Source organism: Emys orbicularis, chromosome 9 (genome assembly GCF_028017835.1).
Source record: "Emys orbicularis isolate rEmyOrb1 chromosome 9, rEmyOrb1.hap1, whole genome shotgun sequence".
In the NCBI taxonomy this organism is placed as follows: Eukaryota; Metazoa; Chordata; order Testudines; family Emydidae; genus Emys; species Emys orbicularis.
In genome coordinates, this window is record NC_088691.1 from 15,407,903 (window position 1) to 15,432,628 (window position 24,726).

General features: G+C 40.8%; 1 protein-coding gene across 4 annotated transcripts in view; it reads right to left on the bottom strand.

Moving 5' to 3' along the window:
* Positions 1-24,726, bottom strand: part of TENM1 (teneurin transmembrane protein 1) — a 385,653-nt gene that overhangs the window by 190,007 nt on the left and 170,920 nt on the right. For 3 of the 4 annotated variants that reach the window (XM_065411098.1, XM_065411096.1, XM_065411095.1), the window contains 2 exons: positions 23,375-23,613; positions 4,427-4,579 (listed from right to left, as the gene is read on the bottom strand). In XM_065411098.1, the coding sequence (XP_065267170.1) occupies positions 4,427-4,579; positions 23,375-23,613 (392 nt within the window). The remainder of the gene's footprint in view (positions 1-4,426; positions 4,580-23,374; positions 23,614-24,726) is intronic. The other variant, XM_065411097.1, reaches the window with a different exon arrangement.

Here is a 24,726-nt window from a genome sequence, read left to right on the forward strand (position 1 = left end):
TATTGTAACTGCCTTACCTCTCCCCAAAGCAAAAATGTTCTTTGTTTGAGGTTTATAACATCATGGTTTTAAATATATCTGCATGTTATGATTTAGGCACAGAAAATTTTTGATGTAACTAGATTTGGTTGAACTGTGTGTCAGTGCTGACAGTCTTGAAACAATACATCTCATTGTCTTTCAGCTGAAGAGGTCTTAGTTTAGATTAAACATATATGCATCCTTTATGAAAATATATTATTATGGTTAGTTTTATATGACTACACATGTAAGAAATGGATGTTGGCATATGCAGTGGCAACATACATGAAAAAAAATACATGGTCTGTTAATGGTATTTAGTGGCAGTATCCATATCTTCCAGATATTATATTTCTCAGCTAATCATTACAGCACAAAATAGCTATTGTAGAATCCAACACTTTCAAGCCTCATGCCTAAGGCTAAGATTTTGTCAGGGATATTTTTAGTAAAGGTCACGGACAGGTCACAGGCAAAAAAGAAAAATTCATGGAAGCCGTGACCCGTCCGTGACTTTTACTAAAAATATCCCTGACAAAATGGGGATCCGCGGGTCCTCACACCACTTGAAGTGGAGCAGCTGCACAGGGGCTAGGAGCCGCCTACAGCTCTAGGGGTCCCCCACTGCCCGTGGGAGCTATGGAGTGCCCCCACCTCCTGTGTCAGCTGGGAGCTGTGGGGTACACCCACTGCCCGCAGCTCCAGGGGCCCATGGCAGCTGGGAGCTTGGGGGTTCCTCCGTGGCCGGGCAGCTGGGAGCTGTGGGGTGCCTCCCTTGCCTGAAGGGGCCAAGAGCTGCAGGGTACCCTTGCCGCCCGCAGCTCCGGGGGCCCAGAGCTCAGGGATTCTCCCATCACTGGCCCATGGTGGCCACAAGCTTGGGGGTTCCCCCGCCACCAGCAGCTCTGGGGGCCCCCACCGCCCATGGCAGCTGGGAGTTCGGGGGCTCCCCACCAGCCATAGTGGCTGGGAGCTCTGGGGGTTCCCTGCCACCCACGGCGGTCGGGAGCTGTGAGGCTCCCTGCCACCCACGGCGGCCGGGAGCTGTGAGGTTCCCCGCCACCCACTGCGGCCAGGACCTTGGGGGTTCCCCTGCCACTAGCAGCTCTGTGGGCCTCCACCACCTGGGAGTTCCCCCACCACCTGGGGGTTCTCCCTCTGGTGCCGGCAGCTGGGAGGGTACCCCACCACCCGCAGCAGCTTGGAGCTCTGTGGGCCGCCAGATGCAGCGGGGATACCCCGCAGATCCCTGCCCCAGTGGGCAGTGGGGTACTCTGCAGCTCCTGACCACCGCGGGCTGAAATCACGGAAGTCGCTGATTCCATGACTTCCATGACTAAATCGTAGCCTTACTCATGCCTGAAGAAAGTCCATGTTTTCTTACTTATTGAACCATCATTACTACTTCACAGGAAGACACATAACCACTGATCTTTCAGCATTGTTTTCTAAGCTCTTTTGAACCAAGCAGGCATTCAATTGTACACATAAGGAAGTATATGAATGTAAAGTATTTTTGTCTTAAGTTTTCTTGCTTCTTCTAGAAGTATGCAGTGAAATAAACTTTCCAAATGTCAATGCTAGTTGCTGAAGTTGTCCTGAGTGACATTTTTTCACCTTAACATTTTTTTCATGGACAAAATATATATTACTACATTATTTTAATTTATTAAATATTTTAGAGTTTTTGCAATAGCTGCCAAATTTCACTGATTGACTTTAATCCTTCACTGTTCCATAACAATAAAAGCAAAAGAGAGATTCTTATATTGCAAGTCTCTTCTGTCTTCAAGAAAGTAAAAATCTGAACAGCAAGATGCCAATTATCACATGAAAGTACCCGTATGCTGATTATAACGGATTCCTGAAACATACAATCTCCGAGTACCAGCATCAATCGAATGCCTGGGTTTTTAATCAAATTGCTCCATTGCAAAACATTAACTCCTAGCCACAGGTCAGTGTGTTACAAAATGCCTCCTTAAAGAAACCTGCTTTGCCAGTTCGCAAATTTGATTTTCATTAAATATAAAAATATAAAATATACGTTCTCAAAGGCTGGCAAACCATCTCACAATGTCACTCAGGGATGGGAAATTGTGAGATTGTACATATCTGGCAGTTTTATCTATTCCTGTGAAATCTCTCTAGGATTGAAGTTGACAGACAAAATACTACCCTTTTCTGCTGGAGGTGTGTAAGATTAAGGAGGACAAGCTGTGCTGCACGTACATCCAAACAACGGGAGGGAAAGATGGCGGCCTGGTATACTTTATCACTCTCTTATAAAGAAGATGTGTGTCTCTTGTTAGTGCATGCTGCCACTCCCAGTATACCTGCTGGCTGGCTGAGGCCCTGGCTATGGCTCTTAATTTAGGACTTTGGTGCGCCGAACAGCCTGAAAGGGAGGTCCTCATTCTAGCAAACTCATGGGCACTAAGTAGAGAAGCTGTTATGCTGCTGAAGCGTAAGGGGCTGCCAACGTTCCCTTCCTCTCCTTAGCACAAGCATAAGCAGGATTTGGCCCTACATTGTGAATAAGGTGTTTGATGGCTATTTAAATAAAAGATGGGAAATGAAGGTTGGAAGTGGAAAATATTCAGACCGAAATGCACACCCGCGAGTTCACAAAAGTTGTAAGGCTGGGTTCAAGGAGCCTTTATCCATATGTCTTCATGCGTGTGGGGAATATTCCCTGTCAGTGCCCCATCCCAACAAGAAGCGGGGGGAAGAGGTGGCAGAACAGTCTAAATCCCCTCAGCACTGCCGTGGAGCTAGTTGATGCACCCTCCTGTGAAGCAATGCAAATGCTGCACACTTCTAAGCTTTGCCGTTTCTGTGGAATAGCGTGGTTCCACGATACTCAGAACAGTTATGTCCTACCACAGACTGGCCCCACATATACATAAATAATCTCACACATCTAACTGATTGGTAATGCTGTAATTTAACTTGTTTGCACAGGGAACCCTTTCTATAAATCCCCTTTGAGAAGCCAAATGCTTCAGAAAAGCTTTTGTTAAATCTGAAATATATTGATAAAGTGATTTAATAAAGTCAAGTACAAGGTGTATGACATAACTTGGCCCTTTCCCACATGGAATCAGGGCACAAATACAGTACTGCAATTCACCATCAATCCATTCTGAAGAAAAAATGGAAATGACAATACTGTCACCTCCTCATGTGTTACTGCAATTGCTTATTTTTCTTCTATGATCTCTTTCTACTTGCCACATTGATTTGTAAGCCTATTGTCCTGGGATGTAATATCCTTTCGTAAGGATTGCTACAACAGTGGCCATCATGTTTCATATTTAGGAGACCGTGGCACTTATTCTATTTGTACAAAAGGCAGAGAATTCCCTATCATTGCCAGAGCCCTCAGGGCATGTCTACACTGCCCTACAGTTCAGATTACAGGGGTGTGAATAGCAGCATGCATCAAAGTGTTGCACCGTAACTCTGCTGCATGGACATTGTAGGTGTGAACTAAAAGGTTCCTAGTTCACCTTAACGTAGCTCTCTTCAAACAGGACTACATTAATGCGAACTAGGAACCTTTTAGTTCACACCTGCAGCATTCACATGGGGGAAATTCAGCGCAGCACTTTGGTGCACACTGCTATTCACATCCCCATAACCCAAACTGTAGGACAGTGTAGACAAGACCTCAGTTTGATTCTGCTCTTCTCCCCCACCTAAAGGCTGGTCTTTGTCTTCATCTCGATTTCTTTTCTCCCAGTTTCCTTGATTTCTCCTCCTTCCCCTTCCTCTTTCTACTTCGTTCGCCTGCTGTGACACTATCATGAGAAGGAGATTTTATCTACCACCCACAGTCAGACGAGCATAGGAATTCTATCTTTCCACGTGAAGAGAGATGGGAGGGTTGGCAAGCGAGAGTGGAATCGTCACATTTTCCTTGCCACACAGTGTTTTGGAGAAGAGAAAGATCGGGGAGCTGGGTCTTTTTCTCAGTGGACAGCTTGAATGTTTTCATTCTGCCTAAGATTGGTTTTGATGATCAAGACATTTGCACGGCAGCACGTCCCTGAACCCCCGACACTGGGAGTTGTTACCAACAGGGGACCTGCTCAGCTATGGGCATTGAAGGTCCCAAAGCTGGCTTTCATCGGATCACTGCTTTTGCAAAATGAAAGCCCATATTTTGTTCCATTAGCATCACTTTCTGAATAACCTTGAGCCATCCATTGATTTTAGTGGGGGGCCCCTGCTTGGAAAAAAAAAATCAGTGGCACAATATGACCCGTTGATTGGTTTAAAATTATAACAGAGGAGACTGAACCTTAATTAAAAATAGCCAAACTGCGACAAATATGTAATCTGAATTGCATTCAAGTTTAAATACTCCCAACCTCCCTCCCTGCCCTATACTCACACCTACCTTTCTTCTCTGATTTATCAGACACTTTCCCTCCAATTGGCGAGTAAGTGGTATCCATGGACTCTGTAGCCCTGTTTCCTTTGCTGACTCCGTTTTCATAGAGCTGTCCTTCTACAGGCTGCAGTTGCCATGTTAAGCCAAATAAATGTACTGCTGTAAAAAAATGAAGACCAATTAATTTATTCCTAAATCAAAGCACCTTTGATTAGACTAAGAAAGAATGCAGCAAACCTGTTTCTGCAAACGTCAGGTAGTATTTGTCTCTGTGTGGAATAAATCAGAATTCCAAGTTTCTAACTTTACTCTAAAACTAAATGTCTTCTTAATTTCCACATTTTCTTTTGGACACAGGCCAATGAGCTAGGTGATGAATTTCTTCAGCAACTAATGGAAATGCTTGAAATAAAAAGGATAATGGTTGTGTGAATATGGTACTCTATGATAGATTCTCAAGCTTTAGCAGGTGTTATCTGTTTCAACTGACCAAGAGCTCTCTCCTTTGCTGCATTAATATAGTGCCACAAAGGAAAACTGTTCACTTTTTGCTGCCCAGCTCTGAGTGATATTCTTCCTAGTATGTTCCCAAATCATTTTCAGCCAGCGTCTGCCTAATCATTAAACATGAACATGAGTGTGTGCATGCGCCCTCCCCCATTCCCACGCATCCCACAAAAAGGCCAGGCACAATTAGTCCTGGAGCCAAGAGAGAGCAGGGACTTCTTCCTTCCTAATTCCCAGGAGGTGCACCTCAAAGTGAGTGTGAAAAGGTGGAGGAGCACAGCCATGGTAGAATGCGACTGATCTACAGGGGAAACAAGCTGTACCCCACAAAAGGGTAATTAGCAGGCCAGCTCCCTCTGTGTCACAGTCGCTTCCAGTGCCCCCCGTTGATTGGTGCACCCCTGGGCTGTATATAAATGACATTGTCGATGTCTCTGATGTGATGGATGTGACAAAGGAAATGTACTTAATATTCTTCTGTATCTATTAGGAAGCTACACAAATTAGATTTCACCTTGACATAACTGCAGCTAATGTAAGACAGACAAGGTCTTTTATGCAAACACAGTGCTCTACGACTCATCAAGAAAATGAAATGTGGGAAAGGTCCGTAAACTTTGTTGAAAGGCAAGATTAACAATAATAATGTGGACATACAATGGCCTCAGCCAGCGAGGCCACAAGAATACTGTACAGCTAATAAAATGCAAGGTACAGTAGTTTACACTAAATGCACAAGTATTGTAAATCCCTACACCATGTTTTTAAGACTCACCATCCATATATCCACAGCAAACATGATGCCCCAAATTCTCATTTCATTTACCTGACAGGGCAAGAAAACTTAACTGATTTATGGCTAGATTCTGATCTCAGTGTGTAATTGCAAAAATTATTCACTTCTCATTTACATTAATGTAAATTCAGAGTAAGTTCATTTGCCTCGATGGACTTATTCTGGATTTATACTGGAGTCACAGAAATCAGCATCTGGCTCTACATCTCAAAAATATGTAATCAGTATACATATCTATGGAATAATAATAATTTGAGTCTTATGGTCTAGAAGACCTCACTGATACTAACCATACCCTGTGTTCTGGCCTTGGAATTTATTAACCCAACCTAGATCACTAGTACATACAATGGAATCAGCAGGGATCACCATGTTTGCTGTACCTCTGTGTTTCTGTAGCATGCAGCATAATGGGGCCCTGATCCTAGCAAGGGCTGTGGGTTCTACGATATATTAACAAAGAGTTGGCAATTAATTATAATAATATATACAAATAAATATAACGTGAGGTTCTGTAGCAGGTTTATATTAATGAATTGCATTTCCATGTTATACGCTGTAATATGATGCATGTCACAAGGCAGGGGGCTGAATGTGCAATGTATGTTTTTCCTTGTTCCACTTCTTTTTTAGCTTGGCTACATTATGCATTTCGTCAGCCATTCTCACCAATTAACCTAGTTTGCTTTGTCTTCCCTTCCGGCTGGGGAAGTACTGTAGTTTCTGTAGTACATGCCAAAGCTTGGCAAGCTAGCTGAACTGTTTGTATGTTTGACAGTCTGTTTCCTTCCTGAAAAATACCAACTGCATTATAGAGATGATGCCCTTTGCCAGCCTTGGACTCCTGACTTGTAGCCTATGGGAGATTACATGTGATACCACTAGGTAGGTTTCATGTTGAACAATGTATAAGGCTGGATGTTTGAACAGAAAATAAGTTCTACTTGGATTAAATTAAATGGCTTCTATCATTACAGAAACTGGTTATCTGGCAATCTTAAAATAAATACAATTTTCATTATATTAACCATCAAGTTCATGTGTATGAACTATAGCTCTTTGACAAATTACCTTCAAATCTAGGTATTACTCTGGTAATAACCAGTTTACATACAACACTGGAAGCCATTAAATCTTGGAGAAGACTATTTCAGGAGTTCACTAAAGGAAGTAGCACATATTTATTTATCATTTTCATTAATATTTTTCACCACATTTTCATTAATATTTTTCTTTTCTCTCAGTTAAATATAATTTCTACAAAAATGCCTTTCTGTTTGCCCTATAATAGAGGTGCAGTATGCAGATAAAAACTACATTTTATTTTAAATATACATAAATTTTACCAAGTAGGATTCAAGAAAGTTTGCTTTTAAATCTCTTTCAAACATCTCTGGAAGACAATGAAGCTCCATGCAGAAAGCGTTTACTTGATTTTATTAAAACACCGCAAAGGATGTTACCATTTGAAGCACTCTCCTTTCTCATTTGCCAGCACAATACTAGCTTCCTCTCTGCACATTCTCACTGCTGTTAATACAAGCACCTTCTTGTGTTTCCTCTTGCTTTCTGGAACAACCAGCCTGATTACTCTGTCTCCTTGACTTTTTACCTTATTAGAGATCTAATCTGAAAACATACCTTTTCCTGATGTGCCAAACCCCAATTTATCCAGCCCTCCACTATTATTTAGCTTTGTCACTGTATGACTACATTCTTCCCCCACAGACTTATACATAGCTCCTATAGAGGTGATCTGGAGGCAGGAAACACATTTGAGGTAAAAATGTGATCCTCTCTTTATATAGTGTTTTGGAGTACACTGCAGATGTCAGATTCTAATGTATAAATTGCAATTATATTGTATTTATATAACACATGTTTAAGTCATTCTAAAATTTTAGATCCTCCTTGCAAAAGATAAATGTAAATATATATTTTTTACAATAATACGATATAGGATTAAATTAAAGACTTTGGTCCAGCTACTAAGTTTGACAGAGTTTACAGTCGGCAGAGCTGACGAGAGTGTAGGATGCTGTGGGGGCAAAGGTGGATCTAAGCTTGCTTTCCACTCCCTCAATCCTGGGCCTATTATGGCTGCTCTAAATTTTGTCAGCTACATTTGGTCTCATCGGACTGCTGTGCTGGCTGAGGATACAGCGGAGCACTGTACACTCTGCCTTGTCCTCAACATACCACCTAAATGAAGCCAGGGAGCAGTGGCAACGCTGGCTATCTGGCATCTCCATCACAGGGAATCCTTGGGTGCCCCTTTAAGGTAACTTTCTGGCTGTTTTGCACCAATGAGGTAACTCAAAACTGCCAGAGCCAAGGCTCTGGCCCTTCATCTGCAAAGCAAATAATTAGAATGACCTTTTTTGCTCAACTTTTAATCAAACGGAAATTGACATTTCTAGATAAATTACTCATGTCTTGTAAGTTTGCAGCATACTCAGGCAAAGACTCAGAAATATACAAAAGTGGGATTTTCAGGTTTCATTTTGTAAACCAGATTATTCCATACCTTCTGTTTATAAAGCCAATAATCTAATTTAATTTATTTGTATCTACCTTCTGTGTAAGCACAGCTTGTCAACTTATGTGCTGCGAGTCTGGCAGTATATGAAATGTGTGGTTTGGCTCAAATGCAAAATAGACTCTCAATAGTGAAGAGATGACCAAAAAAAAAAAAAAAAAAAGTGCCCTTTGCAATAAGCACTTATCTAACCCACATGACTAATTTTTGGGGACAAAATCCCACAAATGTGTAGTCTCTCCAAATCACCGACCTGCACAAAATGCCTTTTGTTTTGCTTTCCCTGCTGTTTTCATTTATTTTAGAAAACCTTATTAGAGCTTCCTCTATCAGATCTAAGAATTACAGTAGTTTTGACAGAATGGACTTCATCAGCTGACCATTGTTTCTGCCCCTCATCAGACAATCTCCAGCTACTTGAAAAGTATTTATTTTCTGCAATTGCACACTGGTCCTGTTTACAATGTTGGATTACATCCATGCTATAAAGTCATGATGTGCATTGGTGTTTGTGATGATGTGGGAATTTTCTGCAATATTTTATGAATCCTCAGTTTCCGCCTATGCTTTGCATTGCTACCCAGTGTGGGGAAGAAGATTAATTTTGCTCTCAGGCTACGCTAAAAGATGTAAGTGCATGTGTCACCTCCCTGTTTGGGTGGAATGAGTAGAGTTATTAAGGGACTGGTTGAAACTGACCCAGGTCAACAAAGGGTCCAGGGAGACAATGCACGCGCCAATGATTCATGTTATTGACACTCAACAGTGGGAAGCTCTGGCCAGGGGGGTTGTGAACTCAGCATGGTCCTGCCTGGAAAAAAAGGACAGAGTGTCCAGCAGGGAATAAAGGGCTTGTCTTCACTACCGGGGTAAGTTGACCTAAGTTATGCTACTCCAACTATGTGAATAATGTAGTGGAAGTTGACGTAGCTTAGGTCGATTTACCCCGGTGTCTTCACTGCACTGAGTCGACGGGAGACGCTCTCTGGTCGACTTACCTTACTCTTCTCGGAGAGCTGGAATACTGGGGTCCATGGGAGAGTGCTCTGCCATCAATTTAGCGGGTCTTCACTAGACCCACTAAATCGATCCCTGCTTCATCGATTGCAGCAGCTTCAATCTCCCCTAGTGGAAATCAGCCCAAAGTGTGGGCTCTGGAAGAAGCTGAGCTCTTTCACTTGGGAACTGACTAAGGAAGGAAGTCAGAGAGAGACAGAGCCCAAAAATGGAGTTCACTACAGCTTGGCTGGTAAACTGTGGCTTGACCATTATTTCTCTAAGCTAACCTAAGGACTTCCAGTGCTGTGTACCACTTGAGTAATCTTGAGTAATACATTCTACTTTGTTTTGAAAAACACTGTGTGGGGTTTTGCTGCAAATACTGGCTGGCGTGATTAGTCCCTGAAGAGTGTACAAGTCTATTCTGTACCAGCAATCTATTTAAATTAGACTCACTGAGCAGAGCTCACGGTGTGAAGCAGACATGCTGGAGCCCAGTAGCTCAGTCTAGGAGGCAGTAAGGCTGCGGGGCCTACCCAGAAGGAGCAGTGAGACACTTGGGAAATCTGGCACACTAAAGGGGTTCCTCCAAGAGACTGTTCAAAAACTGGAGTGTAGCACAGATCCTGGGGATCCGTGACAGTGTTCAGATGAAAGTTAAAATTACAAGCCTGATTTTCAGTTATCCTAAGGCTCTTCACACTACTTTGTCAGTATAAAGGAGACAAAGTGAGTATAAATGTAATTCATACACTGCCAGTGATGTAAAGTGGCTTCAGTGTAAATGAGAATCAGGGCCAAAGCTGCACTATTTGGAGGAGGACAGCTTATCTATCATTAGATCTTCTAAGTAATATGCTAGTAGCATTGTGCTATGATCAAGTTATGAGATTCTGTGCCTTACAACTGCTACATTCTTCATTTGGATATGATTTATCAAGGTGAAGAAAGGGATAGTGGTTTCTGGTCTGGTAACCTTTCCTGAAATGAAGATTTGTGCCACATGGCTATTATGTCCCTCTTGACTCGGAAGCATTTTCCTCTCTATAAGTAACACATTTTTATACCTCAGGAATAAAAACCTTGGGACAATTAAAAAGAGGGATCATTTCTTATATTCTGTCATATAAGGACCAACCTGGTTTCACATTTCAAACTGAAACCTCTGTTACAGTTAGGGACAGACAAATAAACAATCTTGGCAAACAGCACAATGAAGTATGATTGATTGGCCTTTGCCAACTCTTTCTTTCAGTAGAGCTAAGGATTTGTAACTATACTGGAAATGTCCAAAATTTCTAAGACAAGCCTCTGCTAGTATCTATTAGTCAGACCTGAAATCATACGGAATAGAAACCTAAGACATCCAGCTGTGAAACCCTTACTCACCTAGATAAGCACTTCTGGACTCAAGTAATCCCACTGAAGTATTCACTAATGTGATTTAAGGTTGCACAGCTGTGGCCCAACCTGAAGAGTTTAACAATGTATATTCTACTGTATTCTCTGAGCTTTCTGAATGGTGTAGAAAGCTACACAATTGATATTGTCTACCAACATGTTATTGAGGTATATGTTTCTCAAAACCTGGCCCAACCTTACAACCTGCTAACACCCAAAATTGCACTACTGCCCTTTACAGTGTGTGAAAAGGGACTGAAATAAAGGACAGGACACAATGGAAAATAGCAGAGTGTTTGAACTTGTGCAACATTTTCTATAATATTAATGTGACGACCCAACACCCATCTCTGATGTCTGCTATTTCTAGTAATAAATAATGGGATAACGTCAAATGTATTTTTTATGGGAGAGTTGCAAATGTGTCTGAAATAAGTGATGTCTCTTACACTGAGGGACAATGGGTCCGATTTTCAGAGGGGCTGAGCACTTGCAGCACCCACTGAAGTCACTGGAACTGCATGGGTTAAGCACCTTTGAAAACTAAGCCCAGTGACTTTGCATGCTCAGATAATATGCTGATAAAAGGCTAGGGCATTATGAATGCAAAGTGCTATGGACCAATGGTTATTCTTTGGAAGTCCAATGACACCTAATTAAACAATCAAATAATCAACTAAGAATAAACTATTGTATCATACTTTAAGAAAACAATGATTTAGTGGAAAACTACAGAAACTAATACCATATGTTCTTATACTAATAAAAATTCTTTTGTAGATTTGTGTCACCCTATTTTTAACATCTGATTTGAATTTCCTCCACAACTGCTGATTGTTGCTTGACTTTTTAGTTTTATGATAAGACTCATCTAAGCAACAGATGCTGCATCATAAAAACAGAGTATTTAGAGACAACACTACAGAATCGTAATGTATTTTAATATCATCTATATCAATACAGAGCCAGAGATAAAGACAGCAAAACACATTAGAGATACTGAACCATAGTGCTGATGACTTCCGTGTGCTAAAGCCAGTTGATATAACTGCACTTATCATTCCCCTTTAGCTCCTTATCTCCAGGCCATAATGAAGGCAGGGTGAGTGGGGAAGCCACCCAGGGCGCAGAGTGGCCAGGGGTGCAAAAACGGAGTGGCGCGCAGGATTGGGCCCAGCGGTGTCTGCCCCAACTCCCCTGCAGGATTGGGCCCAGCAACATCCGGCCAGAACCTAGGGTGCTCAGCATTCCTCTCCCCCCCCCCCCAATCACAGGCTCAATGACCCCATCCGGAGCAGTCTCCCTAGCACCTAGGACCTTGGCGGGGCGGCAAGCATGCATGGAGCTGAGTGTTGCTTGGCACCTACTGACCATGCTCATTGCTCAGTAACATCTGCTAAAGCTGCTGCTCTGCTGGGGATTAAAAGGGTTAAAGGGGGGGAAGGGGCAAATTGAGGGTGGGTGGGGAAGGTCTGAGCAGGGGGCAGAAACTGGCTTGGGGGGGGGGGTCAAACAGCTGGAGGCAGGTGCAGGAGAGGGGCCAAAGAGCAAAATTGGGTTGGGGGGGTAGGAGCCGGGGTTCAGTCCAAGGGGGTGAGGGACTGCCAGATGGTGGCAGAGGGCAAAGCCCCAGCACAGGGAGGGGCAGAGGGCACAGCTACCCCGATAGGATGAGCCACTTGCCTTGTTTACAAAATAGCATGGAGGGGCAGAGAGGCTTCCACGATTAGGAGGAAGTGTTCAGACAAGAAAGAATATAGTTGTAATATAGAAAAGGGTGAGTTCTAGTTTGGAGGGGCTGCTTATGATTTACAGTAGGGGATGCAACAGCAGAACCAAAGAAAGTAAAGTAAAACATGCCTTTTTAGTCAACACTCTGTAATGGTAAACCACACCCTGCTCCCTCCTTTAGCTGTGTTTTCCTGTTACTATGACCCACCCTTACTTGTTGCTGCCCCATCCTGATTCAATCAGTATTACAGAGAATAGAATAAGGAACCTCCCTCTGATCCACTGTTATAATGCTCCATTAACTCCAGCAAGGTGCACTCACACATCAGGGAATTGACACTGTCAGGGCCAACTGACAAGCAAGGCATAATCTGATTTCACAATCACAACCATATACTTTCTTCTGTCTCCACACTTAGGTGTGAGGGGCCTCGCCTTGCCAGAAGTCAAATGTCACAGAACCATACAGTTAGAAGGGACCGCAAGAGTCATCTAGTCTAACCCCCTTCCAAGATGCAGGATGCATCATGCCTCTTATCAGCTGTCACAGCATAGCTTCCCCCACTGAATGATACTTCCCACAGTGGCCTTATACAAACAAGCCATGCTAATATAATCCTTCCCCTTTAAAGGGGTATTATCACAATATGCTTGGCAGGATTCCACAGGAAAAATTATCAGGTATAAGCCAACTATAATATTGTACCAGCAAGCAAACAATAAACAATATTCTTCTTAGAAAACTAAAATCACTATGCAAAAAGGTAAAAAACAGAAATCTTACATCCTTTCCCCCGCAAAATGGCTGTCTCCCTCATATAAAGGCCAGAGAAAGGGTGGCTTCTGCTTATACAGAGTCAGATGCTATGTTGGTAATTCGATTGCTAGATAATGCACCTCCCTGGTAAATTCATTCTTTGTTTACTCTTGAGTCCCTTTTATTCTCCGATGTGTCATTGAAAGAGGTGGCTGTTTATTCCAGCTACAGTCTCACTGTGGGGTGATGGAAAACCACCAGTATCACTTTTACACACACACACACACACACACACACACACACACACACACACACACACACACACACACACACACACACACACACACACTTACTTGCATTTCTGTTTATAAACAGAAATGCAATTTTATGTCTTTCTGAATAAGTTTCATGACATTAAGTCATTGCAATATCCATATTTATGGTACGATTATTTTCAGTCCATGTTTTTTTCAGTGCCTGTCAATGAGTTTAAAGGTTATATAGGAGGATACTATAAGGATGTTAAAGGATTGTGTGAAATTAATGCGACACTTAAAAGAATCATACAGTAACTTTTATCGTCTACGTACTGTACTGATATGCAAAAATAAATGCACTCTCATTACTCTATAATATCCTAATTCAGATTATCTAAAAAAACCCAGTAGGGGGCAAATATGCTTGCTCACCCCGGGCGCTAAAATGCCTAGTTACAGATCTGCCTTATCTGTATTATACCCACTAACCAAGTCCATCAGGACTACTTCTAACACGTCACAAACATGCTTTCAAACAATGGTCTTGTCATTTAAAGTCCCCCAAACCTGTCAAGAGATCTGTTTCTTTCCTACACCCCAAATTATACTGGTGATAGGTGCTGCTTTATTCCATATAGACCAGTGACAAATGTACGAATCAGGACATATACATCAAGGGAAAACTAGAACTCACCCTTTTCTATATTACAACTCAAGACAGAAGAGCTTAAAATCACATTATTATTATTGTTATACATAGTTAAGATCTTTCAATAATTTCTAGAGATTTATAAAATGTATTTGTCATAATTTTGGGGTAACTGTACCTGTATTCCCCCTCCAACATCCCTCAAGGGCTCATTTCTTCTTTAGGTAAAACATTACAGAGAAAACATATTAGAAAATAAAAACCTACATGCATGCTAAAAAGCTTACTAGAGGTCACCTCAATGCCAACCTAGGGCTCTGGAAGGTTCTAGTCCTTCAAAACCCATAGCTGAGTTTTCCTCAGGGTTACAAGTTCATAACCATCTTAGATCCAGAATGAAAGTTAGGGCATGTCTTCACTAGCAACGTGCTTTAACTTGGCTGTATGGTCGCGGCACACGAGGGGAGTAGCTACCAGTGCGGTTCACAATGGTGCACTGTCTACACTGCCACTTTAAAGCACTGAAATTTGCAGTGCTCAGGGGTGTGTTTTTTCACACCCCTGAGCGAGAAAGTTGCAGTGCTGTAAAGTGGCAGTGTGGACAAGGCCTTAGGTAGATCAGTCCTTTTTATTTTTTTAAATACAGCTCAGGCCTTTGATCTTGGCCTTCTTTAATAGGTAATCAGCAGATGATAACCCTCTCCTCAGGACTAGCTTGAAAAGGCTGGGTATTTGCATAACCGGATAATAGTTGGTTAATTTACATTAACCTCTTAAAAACATAAGAACGGCCATACTGGGTCAGACCAAAGGTCCATCAAGCCCAGTATCCTGTCCTCTGACAGTGGCCAATGGCAGGTGCCCCAAAGGGAATGAACAGATAGGTTATCATCAAGTGATCCATGCCCTGTCACCCAATCCCAGCTTCTGGTAAACAGAGGCTAGGGACACCATTCCTGCCAATCCTGGCTAATAGCCATTGATGGACCTATCTTCCATGAATCTATCTAGCTCCCTTTTGAACCCCGTTATAGTACTGGCCTTCACAACACTCGCTGGCAAGGAGTTCCAGAGGTTGACAATGCATTGCATGAAAAAATACTTTCTTGTGTTTGTTTGAAACCTGCAACCTATTAATTTCATTTGGTGGCCCCTTGTTCTTGTATTATGAGAAGGAGTAAATAACACTTCCTTATTTACTTTCTCTATACCACTCATGATTTTATAGACCTTTATCATATCCCCCTTTAGTTGCCTCTTTTCCAAGCTGAAAAGTCCCAGTCTTATTAATCTCTCCTCAAACGGAAGCCTCTTCCTAGGGAATACTCAGGAAATCCAGTTAACATTTATTGTCCCATAAATCGATACCTGTCTGGCATATTTTCAAAATAATCTTTTGAACTCCTAATTCGTGCATCGGTCACATCTTCTCCCTCCGCCCCTCCAAGAGATTACATACAATTCCGGCCCATAGTAACACAAAAATTTAATACAATAAGGTTTTTCAAGGATATTGCAGGAAATTGCCGTATTTGTCACAGTGTTATTTATCATTTTTCTCTCATTCCCTATATACTTATGCATGAAGCTGTGTTGGAGACTGTTAAATGTCTGAGAAGGGACTGTTAGCACTTTTGCACTGTTGAGATTTAAGTTCTTCTATGAAAGTTGTCTTGATGTATTTGGTCAAGGTGTTTGCTTTGCTTTTTTTCTGTACTGTGTTTAGAGATTTAAAAAAACCTAAAAACTACCTATATTTCTGATCCTGCGAGTTATCCTGTTAAACCCTGCACACACATAGCCCCATAAATCAGTGGCGTCGGGGCCTGTATCTTTATTTCTCTATATACTGTTTCTTCTCAGGAAAAAACTAATCTTGTCATATTTCATCTCTCCAATTCTCCACCCACAATCAGTTATACTGGCTTTTTAGTAGGTACTACATTTTATATACATTCATCCCTTTCTAAAAGAACGCAACAACATTAGAGGAAAGAAAAATATTAATATCTTTAATAATGTATCTCAGACATTTTTTCAGTTGGGGGGAAAAAGTAAGATTCATGAGTGAAGGTAAAACTGGGCAAATATTCACCCTGCAACAGACTCAGTGTTTACTGATGCTGATTATAGCCTTCTTAAGTCTTAAAACAAACTAAAGCATAACAAGGACCCAAATGATTTGCTATTTTGCTGACATCTTGAGATTCATCCATTTGTAGAACAATTCATGAAGTGTATATCTCAGAAGGATTATCTCTAGCTATGCATCCATAACTTATGTGGCATTTATTGTATGAAATGTTTGGCAATCCATTTTCCTCAAATTTTAAATTGCCTAATCCAGTAAAGTTGGAAAAGAACATATACCAATTTTAGCCATGTAGAGACATGGACAACCCTATAAAATACAAGTTATTTACATGTGCTGTAGATGATATCAGCATTAAGAGGCGGATTTAGTTGATTTCACATTGCCATCTTACATATGGACACATAGGTTAATGTATAACTTGTTTTCTCTATTCAGTCTTTCATCCTGTTGGCAATTTAGTAAACTGTTAACTACTCAAAAGCTCGATCAGACTCTCAAGAATCACGAGAGAAGCTGCTGCAGGTATTGCCCTTCTCAAACACTGATAAAATGCATTAACCCTTCTTCTGGTGTGTTGCATACATTCGTGTCTTATTGACTTCTTCAATTGGCTAATTAGTAAATTCAAGTAATTGTGTTCAAGACTGTGACATGGTGCTGGGCAAGAACTGCTGACTCAGCCCTCTGTCACGCCAGCTCCCATTAAGGGAAGTACACTGGAGCTGCCTAGAGAAAACCTGTGACTAATTGGGGAATGGGAGACAGTTGCCTGCCCAATTAGCCAGGGGTTATATAAAAGGCTGGGCGGAAGGAAGCCGGGGGAAAGGAGGAGCGAGGGAGTGGAAGCAGACCGATAGCTCTTCCCTCCTGGGTGCAGACACTAGAACCCAAGCGGTGTATGGTAAAAAGGTAGTGGGAGCACAACCTATAAATAAACGGCACCGGGGTTACTGAATCCCAGGGTCGCGTAGTGACTTTGTCAGCACAGCAGGGTAGAAGCCAAGAGGGCCCTGCAGCGCCCTGCTACAAAGATTGACACCAATGCATTGATTGCCAAAACATATATGAGAGGATAGAAGAAAAGTAAACATATATATGCTTTGATTCAGTTGGAAACAACACACACCAAGTACCCTCTGTATGCAATCAGCATTTTCTGTGCTCTCTGCAACAATTATTATGAGTTTGCAACATATTCATAGGAGCTCACGCTGCTAAAGCTAAAACGTAAATTCTGCAGTTCAGGAGATTTGGTAGACTGAACACTGACTATCAATTGTCAAAAAATCAATCTGTGCTGCTTTTCAAACAACCACTTCCATACTCCCCTTGATCTCTGTATGAGATGCATTTACATCAGTGGTAACAGCAAAAGAGTATGTGCAGTGGTTTATAGATTAAAAATGAGAAAGTAGACAAAATGTAGTAAAAACTTCTTACTGACTGGTAGTTCAAAAGACAGAAAAACATAGAACGAGTGGATGCTTTCAGCTAAAGCTTTTAGACTTTCCCTATGGTGTTCCCATTGGTACAGAGAGTCTAAAAGAACAAAAATGGATCTAGCTAGTTATAAGGAAAATATTTCATATTTTGATTAGAGAGAAGTAAACCACAATTCAGGGTGTTTAGAGCCAAATTTTTGGCTTGGCTAATTACAAATATAGGAGCTGGAATCAGGTTTGGATTTCCAACACCCACTATGAATGGGGGTTGTTCTGATCTGGGGTTTAGATTTGGGTCCATCTGAAATTGTGATATATAGCTTTTAGGTCTAACAACAGGAAAAACAGTTTCAACAGCACACTAAGTTGCTGAATGATATGCATAAGAGCAGGCTTACATATTAACAAAGTATCTACATTCATTTGGCCTGATATCACAGCTTCCCACATGGCAACTTCTATTATAATAGAAGGACAGTTTGATTTTGTCATTTGCAAGTTTCCCCTTATCCTTCATAATAGCAATTGTAGTAATAACAACATTAACACCACCACCACCTGACGCTTATATAGCACTTTTCATCAGTACATCTCAAAGTGCTTTAAGAAGGTGGTCAGTCTCATTATCCCCATTTTACAGATGGGGAAACTGAAGCGCAGGGAGATAAAGTAACTTGCTCAAGGTCACCTAGGATGCCTGTGCTAGAAACAGAATCCGGGTCTCCTGAGTCCCAGACCGGTGCTCTATCTAGTATTTGATCCTGCAACACTGAAGTCAATGGGAGTTTTCCTAATGACTTTATTGGGAGTAGGAACAGGTTCTGTATGCATAGTTTAGTGATACCGCTACACAGTTTGGACCCAAGCATGTAGTTCTTACTCCGGCAAAACTGCCCCAGACTTTAACAAAACTTCCCTTGAGTAAGGATTGCAGGATTCAACCCAACGTGAATCACAGTGAGTGAAAGGAAAAGATTTGCTGAGTGAATTTTAATTGTAGAGTATTTCACAGAGTATGATTACAAAATCTTTTCATACATTCACCTACTCTTATTTAAAACATGAACATTTAAATTCTTGGCATGAAAAGATATGCAAATATGAAACCCTAGTGAACGAGTGAACTTTCAAAATAGTTTATATGCTATTATTCATCCCTAACAAAGGAAAAGAATTAAGGAACCTGACTCATAACAGCAGACTCTGAACATATTTAAATATTTAATCTGCCAGATATGGCCATGGTGAATATTAAATCTGAATACCCCAGTTAACAAGTATCTGCATTTACTACAGAACTTTTAGAACTAAAACACTTTCCTGGATAAACAAAAAGATAGATGCATCTTGGGAAATTTCCCAATTTAACACACATTTTCAAGTCTAAAAAATGATTTTTTTACATTTAAAGAGAAATTATTCTCTACTATCCTTCCTACAGAATATGTAATATCTATTAAAGAAATACATATTTCTCACACAACTAGAAGGCAATGTTCTATCACAGACATTGTTGGGAGGACTATGATAAATATAGATGTCCACTTAAGGCACTTGTGGGGTTCTGTCGGGCTTATCCCATCCTTTGTTCAATACATTAGAAGGGCTAATAAGGAGGCAGGACTTATGGTACCCATCAGCGACATCCAGCTCAAATCTCCAGTAAAGGTGGTTGAGCACTTTGCCCAGTGGCAGGATGAGGGATGAAGTGAGATGGTATTGGTGGGATAAGAAAAGCAACCAGATGAGGTTGAAATAAAATCTATGGACTTTCCTAATATGCCCTCCAATTGTTACACAAGTTGACAATAAGGGCAGCTTATTACACACTCAGCTGATTTTAAACAATCACATACCAGAAGTGGCCAAGCCCACTTTCCCATCTGCCTTAGACTAGAAAGTCAAAACTTTCCTTCTGTTGCTAATAGCATCTAGGTCTTTGTCACCTGTTGGCTAGATTACTTCAATGAGCAATTAATGGGGCTACACATTGAATCAGGTGTCAGAAACTTTGGTTAATACAGAATGCTGCTGCATTTGTTAAACGGAGCTTCTTGAGAGGAGTATATTGTGGGATGGGGGAACTGGGATCACAAGAAGATAACACCGCTGGTTTTGGTTGAGGGCAGATGGTGCATGCTGGATGGTGGTACCTTCTTCTGAGTGAGAGCTGATGCTATGTGTTGCTGAGTAAGGGTGCTGAGAGACAGTTAGGGAAGGTACTTTGTCTCCTTTCCTCCTCTTCCTATCAATCCACTCACAGTGTTCTCTGCCTCAGGGAAGCATTGCTTAAAGATAGTGAGAAGCTGTGAGGAGGAGACACCTCATTATCTTTAAACGCTGGAAGGGAGGGTTGGAAGACTGACAAACCGCAGCAGCAATGGGGAGGCAGACACAGGAGAAAGGAGGAAGAACTACTCCTCCTTCCTTCTCCTTAGCTTGTTCCTTCTGGGTCTTAGCAGCCATTAGCCATTTTAGTCTCTTTGCTATGCCTCCTCTGGCCACACTTTTGCATCTTGCCTATGGATCATGACCCCCTACTTGAGAAATGTTGGTATATATTATTCTCAGACTGGAACAGTGATTGTGCCAACTCCCACTTAAGTTTTCCACACACAACATGCTTATTGAAGCTTTGTGCATACAAGATGCCAGGCTACTGCTCACTCCAATACATATAAATGAGTCTTGCATGTGTAATTTTCAATTGGAAAACTGAAAGCAGTTCCAATGGCTGTTTAGTTATGATACAACTCTGCCTTGGGAGACGTTGGCTAGATAGCTGCTGCAGGACACTTCACTCAACCAACTACAGCTCCAAAAGAGCAAGATAGGATTCAGGTGGTGGTGGCATAAAATAACTCAGAGAGTTTTGTGTTTGGTGGAAAGACAGTGGAAAACATCAATGTGTAGGATTTTCAATGACACTGAAGGGAGTTAGGCACCGAAATCACTTTGAAATTCAATGGGATTCGGGGACCCAAACCCCATAATGCACTTTGAAAATTCTAAGCAACATTTTTATTTTTCACAAACATGGGTTTTCCCATATCTTTTCAATAGATTCAACAGCAGTGAAGTTTTTGGCACATCTTTAGAATATACCCCCTCATATTACTATTGTACAGACAGGTTTTATATTCAAAACATTATTTTGTAAAACTGTAAAAAAAGTGTTTATGTTGGAGGTAGGGACCTTGGGCTCTTCAATGTTTCTTAGACAAAATTAGCACTGCAGAACAGCAAGATCTTCATCAATATCAAACTTACATGGCAGCATTGTTTTAATTACCGTGTACTGTATACTCTCACTCTATACACCAATGTGATGTTTTTCATCTCTCTCAGGGTCCAGCAAGAAAAATATATTACTTACATTTTTTTATTGAAAATATTTAATCAATCAAATGCAAAAAAACCAACAAAAATGAGGGAAAAGACACAAAAAAGAATTCTTGGGATATATTTTTTGATACTTGAAACTGAAGTCCACTATTTAGTCACAAAACAGCTACAGATCATAGGAAACAGTACAAGGCAAAACAGCAGCTATGCAAACCACATTGCCCCACTAACGTACCCCTTTCAGGTAGATATAAGAGGGCATGCCGTTCAGCCTCTATGTCCCTTCACTGAAAGAATTTGCTGCAGAGATTGACAAAGACAATATCATTGGTGACAGAGATTTTTGTAAAATGGAATCTGTTTACTAGAAACAGGACTGAAAACAAACTCATCATGTAAGCCACTGAGCACCAACCAAAAACTAATGACTTTGTCATTATTAACTTAGACAAAATTTGAAATAAAAACGAGAAGCAAAAAGGCTTCTTACCCCATAACCCCTGAGGGCATGTTTACACTAAAAACCTAAGTTGACCGATATTAGGTCGACTTACAGCCACCGCAGTAATTACTGCAGCAGTGGTTCATGCCACACTATCCTCTTTCGGTCGGTGGTGCATGTCCTCATCGGGAGCACTTCCACCGAGCTAAGTGGGGCAGTGTGGGGAGCTGAGAGCCCAGGCTCTCGGGTCCGCTTGCAGCTCCCCACAAGGAGCCTGGCTGCCCCACAGGCTCCCTGCTGGCTGCCCGCCACCTCCGTTCCCTGCTCTCCACTGGGAGCAGGGCAGCGGCCCAGCTCTCACCTCCCTGATCTCCGCTGGGAGTGGGGAGCCGGGAGCCTCAGTGCAGTGGAGTGGAGAGCTGGGCAGCGGGCAGCAGCCGGGCTGGGAGTGGGGAGCGCTTTCTTGTCAGTTTCACGGCTCCAGCATGGAGCCATGAAATTGACAAGAATGGCAGCCAACAGCGGATTGGTAACACAGTGTCTACATGGACACTGCGTTGGCCTAACTACACCGACATTAGCCCTACCCATCTTGTGGAGGTGGAGTTATTATGTCAGTGTAGGAGGGCACAAGGCTGTAATATGTACACTGACATCGTTAAGCTGACATAAGCTGCATTATGTCGACTTAATTTTGTAGTGTAGACCAGGGCTAAGTCACTTGATTTTTTTTGGGTGGTAGCACTTTAAGAGATAATGCCAATCTGTACTGCGGTATGATTCCCATAATTATTGATTCTGAAGGGAGTATGTCCAATGACTATGCAAAACTATATGTAGACCCTGCCATGCTTGGCGGTATTGCAGATATCTGGTATATCTAAACATCTCTGAATACTTTTTTGCTAAATGGTGCCCTCTCTTTCAGGTGACCACATTTTTAGTATTCATACTCAAGGCATAAATATGTATTGGATACTTCAACTCTTGCTTGCTTATGAAGTGATCACTATATAAACTAAGAAATAATAGTATGTGCGTGTGTGTGAGTGTATACACAAATCTACAAAACAATTCCATTTGTTTGGCGAATATTACAGTCATATGTTTTAGACTTCATATATTTTATAAAACTCAAATTTTAGACTACAAAACCATCCAAATGTGGAAATTAATGTTCAGTGAAACTAAAATGTCACCTAGAAAGTCAATAAGATTTTCTGTCAAGTGAGTATGATTTTTAATCACAGTGACTCCAAGCCCAATTACAATATTCTTCTTCCAAAAGGAGGAAGGAGAGTTTAGCCATTTTGATTAATTCTGTCAGTGCATTGTAATAACAAAACTGCAGAGTTATTTACTAAGCAAAAATGAGCCTGAAATGAATTAAGAGTGCATTTCAATCTGTGCAACTTTTTTTTTATCAAACATAAATTCAATATAGCAACAGCAAAATATATCGTATAAAGAAAATATGGCACAAATATTAAGTATATTTAAAGATAGCTGCAAATCTAGTCAAAGAAACTGAGATTAAGGAGACAATATCAGTGTTTTAATTTGTGATCACATCAGAGAAACTAAATGTTGCTAGCAAGGCAAAATCCGATTGAAAGTTCTTTATCAACATTATTTAAAAGTAATAGAAGTAGCAGCAAAAGTTATAACTCAGTGTGAAAATCAGACCAACTTTTAATTTAAGGGAAAATAGTCAATGACAGCAATTAAAACCAGTGGGAGTCCTCAACTAGTGTAAACATGCTGTCTTGAATAATATTTCTTTTTTTTAATAGGCAGTATTTGTAGTTAACGGAATATGAGTTAATTAGAGTTCCATGTTATTTTCAATCCCTGGCCTAGGTTGTATTTTGCTTTCTGGGATTTATGAAGCACTCCCCTGCAAATGTTATTAGTAAAACATGATATTTATATTAAGGTGAAAACAAGTATAGTAATTGAACAGAAAGGGTAAAGAAAGGAAATAAAAGGCTTACCAATAACATAGGCTAACAACAGTGCCAGAGTAACTGTAATAGCTGTAGCACTCAAAGCAGTGCACTTCCAGTTGCAGCACCTGTAAGGTTTGTTAAAAGTGAAGGCAGGTCTAGAAAATGTACTTCTAGGAAGTGGCCTAGGAGGTGGAGAGTAAACCGTATTGGATGTTAAAGGATAGTTCTGACTGGCTGCACTGAAGATAGCTGAAGAACCAGATCCATGTTTAAATAGGAAATGCCTATGAAAAGAAGACAAAGAATCATGTTGTAAAAACTGAATTCATCCTCTAAAATAGGGAAATCAACTGCATAAACATTATGTGATAAATGCTGTGGTTCCTACAAAGATATACAAAAAAGACAGAAGATGCATGCACGGGAGTACTCTCTGTTTTCTGAGTCTGAAGTACAGTCTTTTGCCACATTCTGATTTTCTCAGCCATTTATGAGGAGGGCTTCTGTTTTGGGGGGGTTATTAATTTCATTTTTTGAGATTTATTTTGCATTTTATGTACATGTCTAAAAATCAGGGTGGAGGGGGGTTTAGGGATCTTTCTTTGTATATACTGTCTTGAGTAATATCTATTATATATATTAGTCATTACAGAAGTAGATACTGTAATGAGCGATCTCTTTGTAATGTTCCCTAGTGCACTTTAATGTAGTTCTGTTTCAAAGAGCACTACATTAAAGCTCACTAGGGAAGCTTTAGTGCTTACCAGCAGGGTTCTACACAGTGCAACATGTTGATGCGCTTTAGAAAGCAAACCCCCTTAATCTGCATTACTGGTCCATGTAGACAAGACTTTAGATACAAGTAACCATTTCCAGTATTTTTCTAGTGATTACTGGGTAAACACCAATTTTAATTTATTTAATTTACTTATTTGTGTATTAGGGTGCTCTATTGATGTTTATTGTCTAAACCCAAAATCAGAAGCCCTATTTATTAGTAAAAGAAGACACAGGAAATGCATTCTAAACTGTACTCTCAGTAGCTAAAATCAAGAATGTTAAGAAATGATTATATTGCAACAAGCACATTTGACCTTAAGGACATGGTAAATATATGTTCATGACAAAGGTATAATAAAATGTACAATGGGGCAATGAGTATAATATTCAACATTTCCATTGTAGGATTTTAAAGGAAAGGTTACAATTCTCAAAGATGCTAGATCATACAAAATAAAGGGTAGAACAGTTTAACTTTTTAAAGGCCTTTGTACTCAAATCTCTTCTATAGAAGAGTAACTAAATCAGAATATAAATTCTCACATTAAAATTTTTTGTCATCCACATGAGGGGATCTTTTGATGATCCACAAAGCCAGATTCTGAAACCCTTACTTA